The 19,048-nt window shown below is 43.4% G+C and overlaps 1 protein-coding gene across 6 annotated transcripts in view; it reads left to right on the plus strand.

The window, feature by feature from the left end:
• The window catches only part of LOC122544337 (GRB10-interacting GYF protein 2-like), a 102,191-nt gene that overhangs the window by 46,899 nt on the left and 36,244 nt on the right, over nt 1–19,048 (plus strand). For 4 of the 6 annotated variants that reach the window (XM_043683521.1, XM_043683526.1, XM_043683527.1 and 1 more), the window contains 10 exons: nt 46–154; nt 2,523–2,563; nt 3,261–3,434; nt 5,375–5,592; nt 7,150–7,285; nt 9,771–9,968; nt 13,105–13,262; nt 13,814–13,976; nt 15,148–15,314; nt 17,706–17,803. In XM_043683521.1, coding sequence (XP_043539456.1) covers nt 46–154; nt 2,523–2,563; nt 3,261–3,434; nt 5,375–5,592; nt 7,150–7,285; nt 9,771–9,968; nt 13,105–13,262; nt 13,814–13,976; nt 15,148–15,314; nt 17,706–17,803 — 1,462 coding nt within the window. The remainder of the gene's footprint in view (nt 1–45; nt 155–2,522; nt 2,564–3,260; nt 3,435–5,374; nt 5,593–7,149; nt 7,286–9,770; nt 9,969–13,104; nt 13,263–13,813; nt 13,977–15,147; nt 15,315–17,705; nt 17,804–19,048) is intronic. The other 2 variants (XM_043683524.1, XM_043683525.1) reach the window with 2 other exon arrangements.

Consider the following 19,048-nt stretch of genomic DNA (forward strand, 5'->3'; position numbering starts at 1 on the left):
TGTGTTATTTCCCACTTTTTTTTCCCTTGTCTCTTTAACCCGCAGGTCGAGGAAGGGGTGAAAGTGGTTACTACCAAAGAAGTTTCGAAGACGGTGAAGGAGGTTTTGGCCGTGGGGCACGTGAAATGCTGCGAAGTCAAAGTTGGGAAGAAAGGTAATTGCAACAGGTGTTACGTGCAATTGGACAGAGGCCAGGGGAGGTTGACTATGGCTAAGAGGTTTTTACGAGGTGGTTGATGGTCCTCCATCCTTGTGTTCTTTAACTGTTCAAGTTGAAATGTTGTTGTGAATGCTATTGAAAATTATGTGTTTAAAGCTATATTTACCCTGGTATTAAATTAAAATCATTCCTGCAGGGCCAGGTACTGCAATAATGATATGCCTTTCTCAGATCCATGTATGAGTGCATGGAAACTGATGGCTCGGTTTGCATCAATATTTTGAAGCCATGCTGCAGAGCTGAGTTCTTAAATCAGCTGTGATACAAGATTGTTTGCATGGCAGCAGCTGTACAGACTCCATATCAGGAGATATGACTGATACCAGGAGAGAGAATCTGATGCTGTGACATTTCTGACTCTTGTGTTCTAAGTCTTCCTTGCCTTTAAGAGAATTCACCTTTAAGGGCTCCACATGCTCTGTGTGTAGTGTTGTAATTCTGCCTGCCAGATTTGTAACTAAGAATTTGTAACTTGCACATGCTGTCATGGCTACTTATGTTCTTTTCTGTTTTATAATAACTAACAGAGTTAATCAATCCCTGAGGAATATTTTAATTATTAGATCATTATCAGGAACATGGCAGCTTAGATTCAGGGGTACTGGCTGCCATATTGAAACTCCGAATGGTGAAATAGGAATTGGTTCAGGTGCAAAATGAAGGAATTGCACAAAACAGAAATACATTAATCTTCTTGTTGCCTCAGTGGTTTCCAGAAAAGCATATGTTGTTTGCATTTTCTGATTGCCTTCCCTTAAAGGCCTAACTTTAGCCTTAGTATGGTTTCCTCGTCCCAGCAGACCTCCAGCACTCAATCCCATCAACAGCTCTTAAAGCAAGAGTCCACTTAAGGCTTTGACCAGCTATAGATTCTCGTTGGCTATCAGCTGACAGCTTTCCAGTAGATGGATGCTCAAAAGCAGCAGAGGTTTTAATGGGTGATTCTTCCCTGTCCACCTCCCAGGCAACAGGGGCACCAATAGTGATTGCCTCGCTTGTTGCAGTGATTGAGATCAGCTAATCAGTCATGATCGATCAGGAATAGTTTAACAATTGGAGGAGCCTCAACAAATAAGCCTATTGATGATAAAAGAACCCAGTGCATCAATATATTTAAAAAGCTGAAGCATTTGTAGCCATCCTCAGCTGAAGTGCTAAGTGGACAATCCATTTTGACTGAGATCCCCACCATCAGGGTTGTCAGCTGATTTGATTCACCACTTGATATCAAAAAATCTGACAGAGCACATTGGGTGATGAAATGCAGACTGGGTGAACACTTAGGGTCATTTTTTTGGGGATGGAACCTGAGCTTCCAGTTGCCTGCCACTTCATCACACCATATTCTCATGCCAGTATTCCCGTTGTAGGCCTATTGCAGTGTTCCATCAAGCCTCATCGCCAGCTCGAAGAACACCATTTCATTTTCTGTCTGGGGACCCTGCAATCTCTAGGACTCAACATCAACTTCAATAATTTCAGAGTCTGATTCCACCTTTCCACATTTTTTAAACCAACTCCACACCCTGTCATATTACGTCATGGGTTGTTTTTAGCACAATCATCCGTTCCTGCATACTCTAAGGCGCATTATCACATTCCGCGGGTTGCATTTAGCACAGCTAACGCGTTTTCCTTGCTCTTAGCTGTTCTTATCACTTAAGTTTCTGACCAGACTTCTGTCCTGGTTTACTATCCCATAATCTTTGTCCACCCTCTCCTTTTTCATATCTCCCTCTTTCCCTCTCTTCAGTGTAAATATCACTTTTAACTCTGAAAATGTTAACTTTTTTTTCCCACACATGTTGCCAGACCTGCTGAGTTTCTCGAGCAGTTTTCTTTTCAGATCTCCACAGTTCTTTATTTTATACTTTAACAAATCTTGAGGCTCCATTATTTACCTCGCAGAATTGCAAAACAATCTAAACTAACCAGAAGTCCATTAGTGCTGCACAAGAAACAATTACTGTAAAGCCAGTATTCAAAAGCTGCTTTTAAAAGAAGCTACCCTAGCTGCAGAAATGCTTAAAAGTTAATTATTAATTTCAGACACAGAAAAATCCACCAATTATTTTTATTTTAAAAAAGCAGAACCTAAACTCAACAAATAACATTCACAATTATGCGCGTGAATCCCACAACTCTCACCACGATATGAGGTTGCTCCGTACTTTTGTATGGTCAGCTGGGAGTGCGAGTATGGTGAGCAATACTAAATGGTCATATGGCAGTCTTTTCATTCTTGACGTTTCTCTACTTTTGGGTGTTTGTTTTCCAACTGCCAATTCTTTGTTTTCCACAGGGGTGACAGAAGATTTGAGAAGCCTGGGCGTCGAGATGGAGGTATGGTTTGAGCTTTAGTGGAAATAAGATTCATTTTGCGTCCTCTCTGGACCCCAGAGTGATTGAGACTACATTTTTACAAATTGCTAAGAAACTTTATGCACTCATCAGTTATTAGGCAAACTCACTTTCAGAATAATCCGGATGGATCAACATAGAGTCATAGAGATGTACAGCATGGAAACAAACCCTTCGGTCCAACCCATCCATGCTGACCAGATATCCCAATCCAATCTATTCCCACCTGCCAGCACTCTGTCCATATCCCTGCAAACCCTTCCTATTCATATACCCATCCAAATGCCTCTTAAATGTTGCAATTGTACCAGCCTCCACCACTTCCTCTGGCAGCTCATTCCATACACATACCACCCTGTGTGTGAAAACGTTGCCCCTTAGGTCTCTTTTATATCTTTCCCCTCTAACCCTAAAGCTATGCTGTCTGGTTCTGAACTTTCCCACCTCAGGGAAAAGACTTTGCCTATTTATCCTATCCATGCCCCTCATAATTTTGTAAACCTCTATAAGGTGAAATTTCGGTGCTAAAGTTAAATGCAGACCCTTTTGGCTGAGCAAGTTATAAGTCTGGCTGGGCAGGTTGAAAGTCTGACTTTATCATCTTTCTTTCTCCTCCCTCCCAACATTTTTTCTCCTCCTCCTCCTCCTCCTTCCTTTTTCTCCTCCTCTTTCCTTTAAGTACGGGTAGGGTTTGAGGAAGTAGCTCCCACGTCACGCAAACAGGATTTTGCACGTTCTGACAGCGAGAACTGGCGAGCCATTCGAGAAGAACAAAACGGTGAAGAGGAAGACGGAGGCTGGAGGACAGCCGGAGCAAGAAGAGAAGGCGAGAGGTGGCGGCCCCCAAGTCCAGGTACCACAGAAGACCCATTTCCAACTTGTGCCAGATAGTTTTAGAGTATCTTTTGCAGTGTTTGATGTAGCAGGGGGGCATTTATAGCAGGATTTGCTGTCGAATTAAGGACTAGGATGGACAGAGGGCTCTAATTATAGGTCATAAGTTCAGGGTAAGGAACAAGTAAAAACATCTGGCCATTATATTTCCTAAAGGCAGTCATTAGGAAGATGTACAGACCAGGTGCTTAACTGGCATAGCTGAAACATTGTTGAAATAATAATTGGGGGAGGCAATGACCTATGTAACCACATTTTAAGAATGGTGATTGACAAAGGCTTCACTGGAGGATTTGAAAGTGATTAAAACTAGTAAAGTGAAGACATTTAAAATGCCTTTGATGGAAGCACAGTGCTAAGAATTATGAAGGCAAACTTGAATGGAAAAGAGCTGGTTAAACTGCTTTGAATTTAAAATTACCTGGAGAGTAAAGACAATAGAAAATTTGAAGTGCAGTAGCAACAAAGGAAAAGCTGCAAAGGTTTGAAGTCACTGACTTTTCTATGCAGGGAATCATGGTGGCAAAGATGTGGAATTGGCTATTATTTGTTAACTGTATCCGTTAGTTATACAGAATTTCCCCCATATCTGCGGGTTATACGTTCCAAACCGTGGTTAGTAGTGAATCCTATCATCTACCTCCCTGGCAGCCCCATGGTCCCTGGTTATGGAATGTTCCATGTTACTATTTTCAGGCTGCGGTAAATGGCACATAACTGAAACCATAGAAGCCAATTCTGCGGATATGGGGGCTCCACTGTGTGTTGGGGCAGTTACAGCTTCAAGATAGGATAGCATAATAAAGTCATCAGTCTGTGCAGTAGGTTTAAATAACCTTGGAATGAATTAAAGTACATGAAAAAAGAATAGGCACCTATGTTCTCGGCGCAGTGATAGGTACACCGCATCTGTAACAAAAGTGGATAGTACTGGAGCCTGACAGAGGATTTTTGAAATTGTTGGAACCGTAGAGAGTCAGTTTTCCAGAACTGATTTGCATAGCATTGAAAGTTTGTGGCTTTATGATGGGAAGCCATACCTGAATAAAGAGCATATTTGATTATATAGCTAATGCCATGTCTGGGGTAAGAATGCAAGCATGTCTAACTTGCAAGTCTTCTGATTAGGTGCCTCATGGAACTCTTTCCTCCCGGGAAGTTGCCCGATGATGTATTGGCACAAAGAAGGAATGAATCATGACTGGATAATCGGAAACATAAAGGTCCCTGTAAACTTGCAGGTTTTAGGTTTTTTGTTAAATGGAGAATATGACCAACATTGGGAAGAAAAAAACAGCTTTTATTGCTCCTGAGAATGTGACTGAGCTTCAGCCCTGTGCTGCTGCAGTCCATGGTGCTGTTGGGAGGGAGTTCGAGTTCTAAGTTGCTTAATGACCCAGCAACAGTAAAGGAACCAGTGGATTTAGTTCCAAATCAGGGTAGTGTCAAACTTTCAAGATGGAGTTACAGGTTGGAAGATCCCAAAGAAAGTTAATGTGAGGAGTTCATTTGGTTGGATGCCCAGAAGAAATTAGCTCTTCTCCATCCAGCACTATCACTTGTTGTCATACGGTTTGAAATCTAACTTTGAAGTTACTTCAAAGGGGAGGTGTTTTGTAGGTGCATCAGATCCTTCTATCTTGGGTAATGTTCAGAAGAAGGGCAAGCTTTTCAACTTTGTAAAGCATTCTATATGTAAAAGTTTATAAACCCACTCTGGGATTTGACGGGACAAACTCAAAGATTTTTCTGTCTTGAATTCTACTGCGCCAACTGTAATGCTAGAGACTGGCACTAAATACCATGAGATCTTGCAGTGCTTTTCAATTGAGAGGCTGATATATGTCCTTACCATTGTGTGTGTCCGTCCCCATTCTCAACCTTATCCGCTTATTGCAGATGGTCCTCGCTCGGCAGGCTGGAGGGACCATGCTGATCGGCGGCGAAGGTTTGACTTTGACTTCCGGGAGCGAGATGAGGAGCGTACCTACAGAAGGGGAAGGACTGGTAGTGGAAGCTACGAGGATGAGAAGGATAATTTACCTGAGTGGTGCCTAGAAGATGCAGAAGAGGAAATGGGGACGTTTGATTCATCTGGGGCTTTCATGTCATTAAAGGTACAGAATGTTTGGCTGTTGAAGTGGGATGGCAGAGGAATGAGTGACCGTTGCAGATGTTTCTCTGTACATGTGCTGTAGGCAATATTTTCTCAACCCTCCAGGGTTTGAATAGATAAATGCAATTAATTCTGTTGAATGACACCTCCGCACCCCTCCCTCGAAATCTGGTGGCCCTGACTTTTGCTGGTGTGTTTTCCTACGGGTGCTCCAAGTTTTTTGATTCATTCAGAGTGCGGGCTTTGGATTTATTGCCCATCCCCCTCAGAGTCAACCATATTGCTGTGGCCTTAAGTAAAATTGAGAGATTAGGTAAGGGTGGCAGATTTTCTTCCTCACGTCACAGCTGAATCTTTACGCCAATTCACCAATCATCATTAGACTCTTAATTCTCAATTTCTATTGAATTTAATTCCACAATGGCAGATATTAGGATTTTGGGCCCAGGACCCAGAGCATTACCTAGGTCATTTTTCAATTCCAAATTTATTAATTGAATTTAATTTCTGTCACTGGTCTTTGCACTAGTGCATTAAGCAGCTTGGACTTTCGATTTGCTTGTATAGTGATATTGCCACTATGCTGTTATCTCCTAGTGGCTTGTCCAAGCAATTCCAGGTGGATAGAAATTAATAGACTGATCACTGTTTTGCCATCACACATTTTTATATGTGTGCACAGGAGCCCTAGTTAATTCACACACCTTTAACCTTCTCTTGTACAGTGCTAACTGTCAGTGTCTTGAGCTGAGATGAGCTAACTCCAGTGCAGTTTGAATGTCAAAAGGGACATTTGGTTTTTCGGTGAGAGGGCAGAAAGTTACCATATTGCTAGTGGGGCTAATAGGATTTAATTATAAGGATAGGTTGCGTCTGATCAGATGCCCAAGGATCTCTTACTCCTAATTCATAAGCCTATGGACTGTTTGTATTCCTTTAGATTGAGAAAAATGAGATGTTTATAATTGGAATTGATTGGGTTTATGGGGAGGAAGCTATTTTCTTCGTTGGGAGGAGTCCAGAGGAAGGGAGGACAGAATCATCAGAATAGAGCATTCGGAGTGATGGCAGGAATCATTTCCTCGTTTGAAAGGGAAATATGAAAGTCTTCCCCGAAAGGTTGTCTCGGAGTCATATGAAAATCTCAGGACTAAGGAATTACATTCGGCAAGGATATTCGGTATTGCAGAACCCGTCCATTTGGATAGAGTTAAAATGCAGATCAGAGGAGCCGAATGGCCTCATATTTGTCAGGCTCTGTGATGCTCTGAGTAAAGCATTAATAAAACTCTCATTATTTTGCAGACTAGTTGAGGCGAGTAGCATTAGTGCATTTAAACAGAAGCTAGTGAACATACATGAAGAAAGGAAACGTGAGATGTGTTAAGGTAGAAGAGGTCCATGTTCAGCGCAGACACCAGCTCAGACTCACTGGGCCTAATGACCTGTTTCTGTCATGTAATTGCTATTTAATGTAGTTTTTGCAGCTTTCTGCAAAGCACCCATCCGGTTTCTTGTGCTGTTTTCCTAGCTAATTCTTAATTGCTGTGTTAAACAGAAAGGTTCCAAAGAACCAATTCCTGAAGAGCAGGAACTTGAATTTCGAGGAGTAGATGAATTGGATGAACGACCAGAAAATGAATATGATATGGAATTCTATAAAGAACCTGATAGAACAGAAAACGAGGATGCAGGTAACCAGAGTAATACATGCTCATCAGTTCAAGGCATCCAGCATCGTTGTTATAGATAACCGTAATTCAATTCGTGCTTAGGATTCTCTCATGCTTCAAGATTTTCTGCAAGCAGCCCCTTACAACAGTATTTTTTTCCCCATTTTCCCTTGGCCCTGCTCCTCACTTGTGAACCAAATGCAGCCACTTAACAGCAGAGTTGAGGGGGGGAAGCATGGAGACGTTGGAGATAAATGTCTGTCTCTCACACCCGCTGAGGATGGTGTTGATGCAGATAGAACAGCACTGGAACAGCTCCGGTAACCAAGTGAGCAGTAAATATATTGGTTTACAGCAAGGTGCCTGCACTGCCGGGACAATCATCTTTGTCCAGCAAACAGAAAGAATGAATTCGTGCTCCAAATTAGTGTTGGAAGTGTGCTGAGGGCACCAAGTGGCAGTACAGGGAATAGATTTCCTGTGCCCTGAACCTTGGAAATCGTCCAGTCTTTTGATGTAATCGCCATCATGAGGATTTTGTCCATTTTTTTTTTAACATCCTTTTCGCCAGCCCCCATGTCCACCACCCTCCTAGCAATCTCTCCATGATCTAGTTTCCTGTGCACATGCATTGTTTTTGGAAGGGAGGAATTTTTGACCTGGCACCTTCTCCAAATGATCAAGTGGGTGAGATGAGATGGTAATGGCAGGCCAATTGATTGCAGAGAGTGTAACGGTTGACCTGTCTTAACCCCTGGTGTGCATCTTTCAGCAGAAGTCACACTACAGCTCATTCATGACTTGGAGTCATAGCATCATACAACACGGAAGTAGAACCTTCGCTAAGTCAGCCATGCCATCCCAGGTTTCCCAAACTGGATTGGTTCCAATTGCCTGCATTTGGCCCATATCCCTCTAAACATTTCCTATCCATGTACCTGTCCAAATATCTTTTAAATGTTGTAATTGTACCCACCTCGCCCACTTCCTCTGGTAGCTCATTCAATAAATGCACCACCCCTCTATGTGAAGAAGTTGTCCCTTCGGTCCCTTTTTAAATCTTTTCCCTCTACCTTAAACCTATGCATTCTAGTTTTGGACTCCCCTACCCTGGAGCGGGGGAAACCTTATCCATACCCCTCATGATTTTATAACTCTCTATAAGATCACCCCTCAACATCCTGCAGGGAGGAAAGTCCCCGCCTATTCAGCCTCTCCTTATTTCCAGTCTCGAAAACATCTTTGAAAGTATTTTATGCACCCTTTCCAGTTCAGTAACATCCTTTCTGTAGCTGGGCAACCAGAATTGTACACGTTATTCCAGATGTGGATAGCTAGTAGGGGCAGGAGAAAGTGAGGACTGCAGATGCTGGAGATCAGAGCTGAAAAATGTGTTGCTGGAAAAGCGCAGTAGGTCAGGCAGCATCAAAGGAGCAGGAGAATCGACATTTCGGGCATAAGCCCCTTCAGGAATGAGGAAGGTGTGCCAAGCAGGCTAAGATAAAAGATGGGGGGAGGGGCGTTGGGAATGCGATAGGTGGAAGGAGGTTGATAGGCCGGAGAGGTCGGGAAGAAGATTGCAGGTAAAGAAGGCGGTGCTGAGTCCGAGGGTTGGGACTGAGATAAGGTGGATGGAGGGGAAAGGAGGAAGCTGGAGAAATCTGCATTCATCCCTTGTGGTTGGAAGGTGAAAGATGAGGCGCTCTTCCTCCAGGCGTCATGTTGCCATGGTCTGGCGATGGAGGAGGCCAAGGACCTGCATGTCCTTGGCGGAGTGGGCGGGGGTGTTGGTGTTCAGCCACAGGGCGGTTGGGTTGGTTGGTGCGTGTGTCACAGAGGTGTTCTCTGAAACGTTCCGCAGAGAGCTCGTAGGGGTAGCTAAACTGGAATGAGTGCAGAAGAAATTTATTTGGATGTTGCCTGGACTCTGGTCTGAGTTATAGGGAGAGGTTGGACAAGCTGGGACGTTTTTTCTGTAGAGCATAGGAGACTGAGGGGGGACCTTTTATAGAGGTGTATAAGATCATGAGAGGCATGGATGGGGTGAATATACTGTCTTTTTCTCAGCATTGGGGAATCAAGAGTGAGAGGGGAAATAATAAAAGGGAACCTGAGGGGCAACATATTTTACACAGAGTGGTATGCATATGGAATAATTTGCCAGAGAAAGTGGTTGAGATGGATACACCATCAACGTTTAAAAAGGCATTTGGACAAATATGTGGATAGGAAAGGATTAGAAGGGTATGGGCCAAGTGCAGGGAAGTGGGGTTGGTGTGGGTGGACATTTTGGTTAGCAAGGACCAGGCTGTAGGACTCCATGACTCTAGTCCAGTTATAATATTGCTTTTGCTGTCTGCCTCATACATTTATCCCTGTCTGAAATTGATTAATGTTCAAAGGCTGGCCAAGGTAGTGTTTTTTTTCTCCTTCTCCTCTTCAAGTTTAATCTATGTGCCCACTGTCCTTCAAGGGTTTTGCTCCTGAATAACCTCTTCCTTCACAGCAGACAAGACCGATCTACCAGCTGAGATTTACAATGGCAAAGTCTCGCCATCGTGCTCATCATCCTCTCCCTCAGAGTCACAGGCCCAGGAAGTGTTTCTCGCAGTACCAGAAGAGTGTGAACCCACTGTGCACAGGGCAGAACCTGATATGTCAGACTCTGCATCAGATGCTCAGGGACAGAGCAAACCTGCCGATGGTATGAAATTCTAATAATGACTAATTGTTATCGAAGTCAGTGGAAGGGTAACCTGAGGTGCTTGACACTTACGTAATCAGTGTGGAAATGTGCCGTCCTGTAACAATGTCAAACTGTGTGCCCTCACCATCGAACATTTCTTCCTTCAGATTTTAATAATATATTTTCAGCTTCTGCTGTTATCAACTAAATCTGGTTGATGCAACAAAAGAATGCAAAAATTAATGAGTCTCTTCCTCCCCCCCTCTTTCCCCCCCCCCCCCCCAAAAAACCATGTGTGCATTAATTGCTGTTGAAAATCCGTATTAGAATACATATTGTTTATAATGCTATTTCTCTAAGCTGCATGGTTGGATGGCTCCACAGCATTCAGCAACAGACAGGCCTTGCGCAGTTCTGTTTTAAAATGCATGCAGCAGCCATCTTGAGGGCACCACATAGTGCAGCACAGAGTCAGCAGAAGGATTGGAGGGAATTTTGTACTTTGCGCCTGATTTTGCACATGTTTAATACATTTAAAAACATATCCAGTCACTTCACCAAGGACCACCATTCCTTTTCCCTTTTGGCTGCTCCCAGTTTCCCCCGCTGGCACTCCTTTTCCCTGTCACATTGACAAACCGTGAAATGCTTGGCAGCTTTTCAGTCTTACCGATTTGTCAAAATATTAAACTGATTCTGGGCAGGGCACTGGCATCTTGAGTATGCGGGAGGTCCCAGCCAAGCACAACATGCATGCGCACACCACACACATTTTCCTAATGTTGAGTATTTTGTCACAATAGCAAGAGCTGTGAAACTTCCACAGGCCCCTTCCCCATTTCCTGAGGAAGAGCTGATAATATAGTGTCCTAACAAGAAACCAGTCAAATGTTAAAAGATTAGTCATCTGTTTAATATAATGTAAACATTCTGTATTGCTATATAGAGAGCCAGCACAGACTAGATGGCTTCCTTTGCTCCTCTGGTTCAGTGCTGTGACTTAATGTTTTTTTTAAATGTTTTGGGCTTACCTACCCACAGATGTGGACCATTGAGCAAATCAGCATGGTCTTGTAAATGCTTAGATGGTATTGGCATATTTCGAACAGTCCCTGCTGTGATGGTTACCTAGAGAGGAACACTTGCATTTATTGTCGTGCACAGCCGCAGTTGTTTTAAGCATTTCAAACCCAATGAAATATTTTGTCTAAAGTAGTCACTGGTGTAATGGGAAACATCCCTGCAGTGATGAAATGGCAGGTTGGTTGTTTTGACGGTGTTTAAGTAAGAAAGGTTGGTCAGGGTACACATAGAACCTCTATCTCCTGTTCAGAATGGAGCTTTGGAACATTTAACATCCACTACTTCTGAGGTACATTATATATGTGTAGATGTTGACCTCCGCATTCAGCTAAGAATTCCTTGGTTTTAATGTACAGCATGCAAGAGTTGTTTCCTGATTTTTTTGCCCCAGTTATCCTGAATTTTCCATGTTCCTTGTGCCTGTTTTGAGAGTGGAGTTGGTAGGAACAATCTGCTGATTTTTTTTTTATTATAATATCTCAAGAATATTCTCATTTAAACTGTCAAGAAATAGCACAGGACAGCTGTTCTCTGCTGCATTCAGAACTATGGCACTATCAGTATTGGTAGTTGTCAAGGGCTGGCTTTAATTTCTCAACCCTCTCAAAAATATTCATGTATGTAATTATTGCCTAAAATATTGGTCACAAAGACTCAATCCGTTGGCATTCACTGCAGTGCAACACTCCCTCAGTACAACAGTGCAGTGTCAGCTTAGCTGGGTGGGCCAATTAAAAAGGAAACTGCCTGCATTTATATCGCAACTTCTGTGATCACTTGATGGCATTTTCAGCCGATAGCTACTATAACCAGCCCAGTCCTGGAATGCAGCACAGCCCTAGGGTTATAAAGGAGAAAGTGAGGTCTGCAGATGCTGGAGATCAGAGATGGAAATGTGTTGCTGGAAAAGCGCAGCAGGTCAGGCAGCATCTAGGGAACAGGAGAATTGACGTTTCGGGCATTAGCCCTTCTTCCTGAAGAAGGGCTATTGCCCAAAACGTCGATTCTCCTGTTCCCTAGATGCTGCCTGACCTGCTGCGCTTTTCCAGCAACACATTTCCATCCCTAGGGTTATAAACCCTAGTTTATACTCTGGTATAGTTTCTCCCTGCAAACCTGTTGTCCATCCTCTGTTCTGAAGAAACTTTTTCTCCTTTTAAGTTTCCAGTTTGTAAAATATTTTAATTAATAATTTTAGTAAATTGCTGCACTTGTTGAAGAGGATGATTGCTGGACTGGATGGAACTGCATGGAAGTTGTTAGGAGTTTTCATGAAAGCATAAAATATAGTGCAGAAAGGGGACTGGTAAGCCATTAAATGGGTGGCACGGTGGCTCAGTGGTTAGAACTGCTGCCTCACAGCACCAGGGTACCAGTTCAATTCCAGCCTCGGGTGACTGTCTGCGTGGAGTTTGTACATTCTCCCCGTGTTGCATGGGTTTCTTCTGGGTGCTCCAGTTTTCTCCCACAGTCCAAAGATGTGCCGGTCAAGTGAATTGGCCATTCTAAACTGCCCACAGTGTTGGGTGCATTAGTCAGAGGGGAAATGAGTCTGGGTGGGTTACTCTTCGGAGGGTCAGTGTGGACTGATTGGGCCAAAGGGCCTGTTTCCACACTGTAGGGAATCTAATCAAATATAATCTAAATATGCACACACTATTTGGATGCAATCTAGTTAACGTTACTCGCCTACTCTTTCCCTACATCTGAACAACTTCTAAAATGTTTTCTTTTAAATGTGGCTCTGCCAGCACAATCTTGAACCAGCTATAGGAAGTGAATAAGAATGGCTGTGCTGACTGGCCCTTCTTTATTGAGGTGCAGAAAAATTTAGAAATGACAGGAAATACATAAGACTGGTAGCAGCTAGAAAGGGCATTTCAGTTGTGAGCTGTTAAAAGTGGAACAAACTAAGACAAATCCAGACCATTTATTTATTGTCTTTCAGGTGCATTTTTAGACCTATAACTGCTATTTCTCTTCCCTCTTCCTTATGCTTTGGGGGAATAAATTGTCCTGAGTCCTGACCTTTTGTTTTCTCTCTCTCGGTCATGTTTTGCTTCCCATGCAGAAGCTGTGAATCTGGGCCAACCTGCTCAGCTAAGCCCTGCAACAGTGTCCACATTATCCTCGTCCTCGCCTTCTTCCTCTCCTCCCTATCCCAGCACCGTTGCCGAATTCGCACCAGTGGACAACGATGACGACGATGGGATGAAACGTTTTGAACAGGTGAGGAGGGGGTTGAACATGTTGTCACATGACTGCCTTGTTCATTCTTAGTAGAAAATCCAGGAACCTGCAAATGATGGCTCAATTACAGGCTGCCTTTTACCTGCTCCAGTAGATGGTTTATTAAAGTTTTCTCAAAATCTTGCTGATACTTCGGTTCAAAGAATTGCCACTGAATGTGGATTCCCTGAAGTTTAACTTGGAATAAAGGGAAGGCTTGCATTTATATAGTGCCTTTCTCAACCTCAGGACATCCCAATGTGCTTTACAGCTACTGACGTAATTTTGAAAGTAATCCCTGTAGTAATGCTGATAACACAGCAGCCAGTTTCCACGTAGCAATATGAAACATTTAATTCCCCAGAACTTTCCGATGTGGGTCAATGTTCCCAAGCGAAAGGGTACCACCCCTTTTCCTCGATCCTCAGAAGTTGAGCCCGATTTTCTTTTAAATGAAAAGCTGGTCCTCAGATATGTAATGCCAGCCTTTTGCGGCCACCTGGGTGTAACTTCGCTGCGACCCTTCCCATGTTGTGGTTTCTGTGTGGCAGGAGGCTGAGAAAATGGTGGCATCACTACATGACAATTCACTGGATGATGAACGATTTGTGGAGATGATGCAAGATCAGAGGAACCGAGCTGCTGCTGCCTTACCCCTCTCTCATGAGGCAGCCATGAAATGGTTCTACAAGGATCCACAGGGAGAGATCCAAGGTAAGAAATTGAGCAGAAGTGGGCCGTTTTGAAAATCAAACGGAAATGTCTTGGTGCGTTTCTGGGTTTGGTAACTGAGGGAGCCTTCAAGTCACTTTTTAAACTACCAACTGCACAGGCTACAACGTCACGTGCCGGATTTCCAACTTGTCCAGATTTTGTTACCTTCATCCAGGGAGCATGTAGTCTTGCTGTGCTTGGCGTCAAAGCTTCTGCAGCAACGTAAAAATTGGCAAAGTCACTGTTTTTGATGATCATTCTGGTACTAAATGAAATAGGAGAAAGTGAGAACTGCAGATGCGGGAGATCAGAGTTGGATCCTCTATCAAAAAAGACATTGACTTGGACCCCATTTACCACCCCCTGAGAAAAAGAACAGGAAATGACATTGCCATAGGAAATAACATCATCACAGGAAATGGCATCACCAACCCAAGGAAACCCAAACACATCAACAGAAAGCAGGAGACACCAGCAGTGCTTCGTCCGGAGGCTCACTGAAGATGTTACCCAGTATGGTGAAAAAACATCTGAAAATGAACCTTCCAGCTCAGCGAGCAAAACTACACTCAAACTACACTCAGAGTTTGAGTGTGGCACGGGAAATGCACAACCGGTCAGGCAGCATCAAAGGAGCAGGAGACTAGATGTTTCTGGCATAAACCCTTCATCAGGAATGACGCTTGTGGGCCAAGGGGGTTGAGAGATAAATGGCACTCATACCACAGCTTCATCTCGTTCCTCACCACCTGCCTACGGAATCAACTGATCCCACAGGGATTCCAGACCGCATTCAGACCATACCTATCGCACTCCCAGCTTCCTTCCCCCAACCCCCGCCCCTTGGCCCATAGGCCTCTTTCTGATGAAGGGCTTCTGCCTAAAACATCGATTCTCTTGCTCATTGGATGCTGCATGATATGCTGTGCTTTTCCAGCACCACCCTCGTCAGCACTGGTACCAAATGTAAGTCTTGCAATGTGTGAGATATGCCTTTGAAAGACTCTGCCTGACTGACATTAGAAATCTGAAACGCTTTGTCTCCTTTACACAACACAACACTGTGTTTAATTGTTTAATTGTGTGGTTTAACAGTGGGGCAGGGGAACTTAATTGCTTGATTTCTCTCCAATTCAGGGAAGCCTAAAATTAAATGTTGACTTTTTATCAGGTCCGTTTACAACGCAGGAAATGGCTGACTGGTTCCAAGCTGGATATTTTCCCATGTCCCTCTTGGTTAAACGGGGTTGTGATGAGGGCTTCCAGCCGCTGGGGGATGTGATTAAGATGTGGGGAAGAGTGCCTTTTGCTCCTGGTCCCTCTCCTCCTCCGTTGCTGGTAAGTAAGCATTCCTTGCTGGGATTTGAAAGGGGGATGTTGACTTTAGTGGCTTATTTAAAAGTCCACATTCCTTACTTTATATACTGTTTTGTCATGCCACACACATACATACATACATACATACACACACACACACACACACACACACACCCCATGCAAATACCCATCTTGTGCAAGATTACCTTGTAATGGGGTCAGTGGAGGGGAGAAAATGAGAAGTAACGCCTCACCACATCCTGTCTTTTAGCTTTGTCTCCTCCTGGTGCACAGACCCTAGCTAGATTCTCCACATGCATAACTTGAGACAGTGAACCCTTTGAAACACAACCTCTTGATAATGCCAAAATTTGTCCCCCAGTGAGTGCTATTGAGCTGAACTCTCAACTCTCCCCTCTGCTGTAGTGACGAGTGGCTAATCTGCAGGCACTTGAGCAATGATAATTTGGTGGCAGCCCTACCAGTTCCCAAATCATGCTGTAGTCTCTTCAGGGAGCAGATTACCCCCCCCCCCCAACCCAGAAAAATGTAGGGTGCAGGATTGAATCTTCAAGTTCTGATTCAGTACCATTCAGAGCCATGGTCTGAGATCACTGCACAGCCTCCAAGCTATCGTGTATTTTTTTTGTAGAATACTTTTAAATGTGTGGAGCAGACCTGTGGCGTGAAATGATTTCTAGGGTTGATTGGTACCAGTGCTGAACTCAGAAACGTAAGCTGACCTGTTCATTCTCTCATTATTTAACAAATGGATGGTTTATTTCTGATTGGTGGTGGCAGCAAAGCAAGCTAGGCATCAACGTGACTGCGTCTATGTGTCCTTTAAGTGGGAGATGGAATTCTGTGGAAAGCCAGCTAGGAATTTCATTATGGCTAATTTTTGATGTGGGTGGCTGAGGCTTCTCTCTTGTCAGCATATTTCACTGACATGATTCAAGTGAGGACATAGTAGTGATTTCCTGCTGACACATTGTTAACTTGTGGATCTGCTCTGTGGTTTAGCTTGGGAGACTAGTGAGATACAGCTTGTACACACACTGAAATAGTGGCACAAACCATGATTGTCTAATTGTTGCAATGGTTTGGTTTGTTGGCCACACAAAGGAGGTGTCAGATTTCAGAACCATTTGTTTTCTGCCTTGTTGACAAAGCATGTTGGGTTAGAGTGTAGCATGGTAAAAATCTACATTGTTTGTGAGCCGGTTGACATTCTTGCTTCCTCGCCTTTTGATTTTCTGCCCATATCTCAACGTGCTCCCTATCCCACCTTTAAATCTTGGCCCCCTCAAACAACCGGCTCCCTTACAGTGAAAGGATTTGCATCTTTATCGCATTTATCATAGCCACCAGACTACTTGGTGCTTAACAGCCGACTATGTACCTTTTGTTAAATGTAGTGCCCATTGTTCATCGGCACTCTTGAGTGGCGAGTGTATTGACTGTGATCTTGTCTAATTGTATTTCTCTTTGATACCCCCTTGCCTCAGTGAGTGCATGCCCAATGGTAACTACCTCTCCTTGGAGGGATGGGCTATCCTCGACCCAAGTCAGCAGTCTGATGTTTTAACACCCCTGTGGTCTGCAGGATCGTCATTATCATTCTAATCTCTTGACCTTTCTGCTAGTTGACTGTTTTTAAGGTTGCCACTTGGTCATTGCATCCTTCTCATTAGGAGTAAAGTTGACAGTAATTTATTTTTGGTCAGGGGGGGTCAGTCCTTATCCTCCCTTTGTTAAAGCTTGTCCCTTACTCTGTAAGCCATCAACCAAGAGAACAGTCAAGTGGAATTGTGGCCTCCTCACAGCCCTGCAGAAAATGCTGCTTTATGTCAGCCAGTAGGAGGCATACGTTGTCTGTAAAAATTAGACATCAGTTTGTGATAGGAAGTGCTACCCAAGACTCGGAAGCTAAAATCACAGGCATATCTTGTTAAAATAAAAATTGAACCAACGCCATTGTCACTGGTTCCAGTGTGGGCCATGCCTGGACATCAGTGCAGATTAAAACCAACCAGACTCCAGTCCCATGATCTCTTCCTGTCCCTTAAAGGAGCTTACTTGATTATCTTCCATCCATCAAATCTCCCCGTTGGCCAGTAACTTAGCAAATTTATAGCTTCAAATAAAGACCTTTAGTTTGAATTTTATTTGTAAAGTTTGTGTTTAATATTATTTACCACTTTTTTTTCATTTTATTTTTCTTCCTATCTGCATTTCACAGGTGTCTCACAAGACTAACCAGTACAAATATTTGCGTGTGGTAAAACCTAAGTGTAAAGGTGACCGAGCAATCTATTTGCAGAATTGGGTTTTTCAGAGCACATGTTGGTTCGAGAGGCGGAGAAGTTGGAGTTTATTTTTTTTCAAATGGAGTTTGTTTGGTCTTGGTAGGGCGATATGGACCAGGGGAGACTGAAAAAGCAGCGGGAGTTGGCAGCTGCCTTGTATCATCAGCTTCAATACCAGCAATTTCTGCAACTCATAAACAGGTAAGAAGTGCAGATCTCTTGTACTCTGTGAAGTACAGGGCACCCCATGACCTGCAATATCTTTCATTTTGCCATTTACTAACCCACCACAGTGTCACACAAGGGATGTCATGCAATGGTTTGACAATGTTACTTTAAATTCAGGGTGTCTATTTGAGATGTGAGAGTGATGCTCGATTAGTCCATACAGAGCTAATCTGGCCCAGAATGCCTTTTTGGGCCCCACAGATGGTTTGCAAGCCTGTCTCTCTAAGTTGCATCTCGTTTTTTTACTTGTTTTCAGCTATAGTGGATTGATTGTTGGCCCCCAAGTTAAAACACTCTCTCTTTGCTGCATAATGTCGTCAAGTCATTTGCTACCATGGTCTCTGCACTCTTCAGTCCAAACTTTTATGAATGCTATGTGTTGGCTGGGATGATTAGTGTTAACGTTGCGCAGTGGAACACCTTTTTGCATTATTAGCTTCCATTAGCATGCCCAAGTTGAGGCAAATCATAAGCTAACAGAGATGGACTTCAGCTTTCTTCTGTACTAATGTCATCTGATTATTTCCATCATGACGCATTTATTGGTCTCTGATGATTTCATGTGTTGGGAATAGTGGTGTGAGCAAGGAGGGCCCACTATGACTCAGATCTGGATTCACTTAACACCCTGTATTGGTGGAAAAGAGGGAAACTTTGTCCTTGGCTGCGTGACCTGGTTCTGAACTACGGGGTTTCCAGGTTTATTAGAGCATTTGTGCTTTACATAGAGTAACACTCATGTGCATGTTCCCATTGAAAATTTGTTCGCTTGAAATAACAGATTGCTCCAGCCACACCTGCAAAGAGAAAAGGTGGGCCAATGTTTCAAGGTGACGGCATTGTCCATCAGTTATTGCATTATTCTCAAATTTTATTAATTGGATGTAGATTTTTGCTTGGCTCTACTGAATCAGGTATATGATCAGTCATTTATTTGCATGTCTCTGGGATGTCAGCAGAACACTTAGCATTATTTGCAAATTTCCTAGCTGCCTCACCTTCAACCTGAGAGTGGGCATGAACAGTGACAGTATTTTACCTGGAATGGAACTGGATGGAGAGCAATGAAATATTTTGCACCTTAGCTGGTAAACACATCATATGCTTTTGGCACAAAAGTAGAAAGGTTTGATCTCTTTCTCCCCCCCAACACCAAACTTTTCAGTGGCCATCCACTGGTCTGCACCCTGTGATCTAATCTAATTTTGGTGTTGAGAT

The sequence above is a fragment of the Chiloscyllium plagiosum genome, chromosome 48 (assembly GCF_004010195.1).
Source record: "Chiloscyllium plagiosum isolate BGI_BamShark_2017 chromosome 48, ASM401019v2, whole genome shotgun sequence".
Taxonomy (NCBI): Eukaryota; Metazoa; Chordata; class Chondrichthyes; order Orectolobiformes; family Hemiscylliidae; genus Chiloscyllium; species Chiloscyllium plagiosum.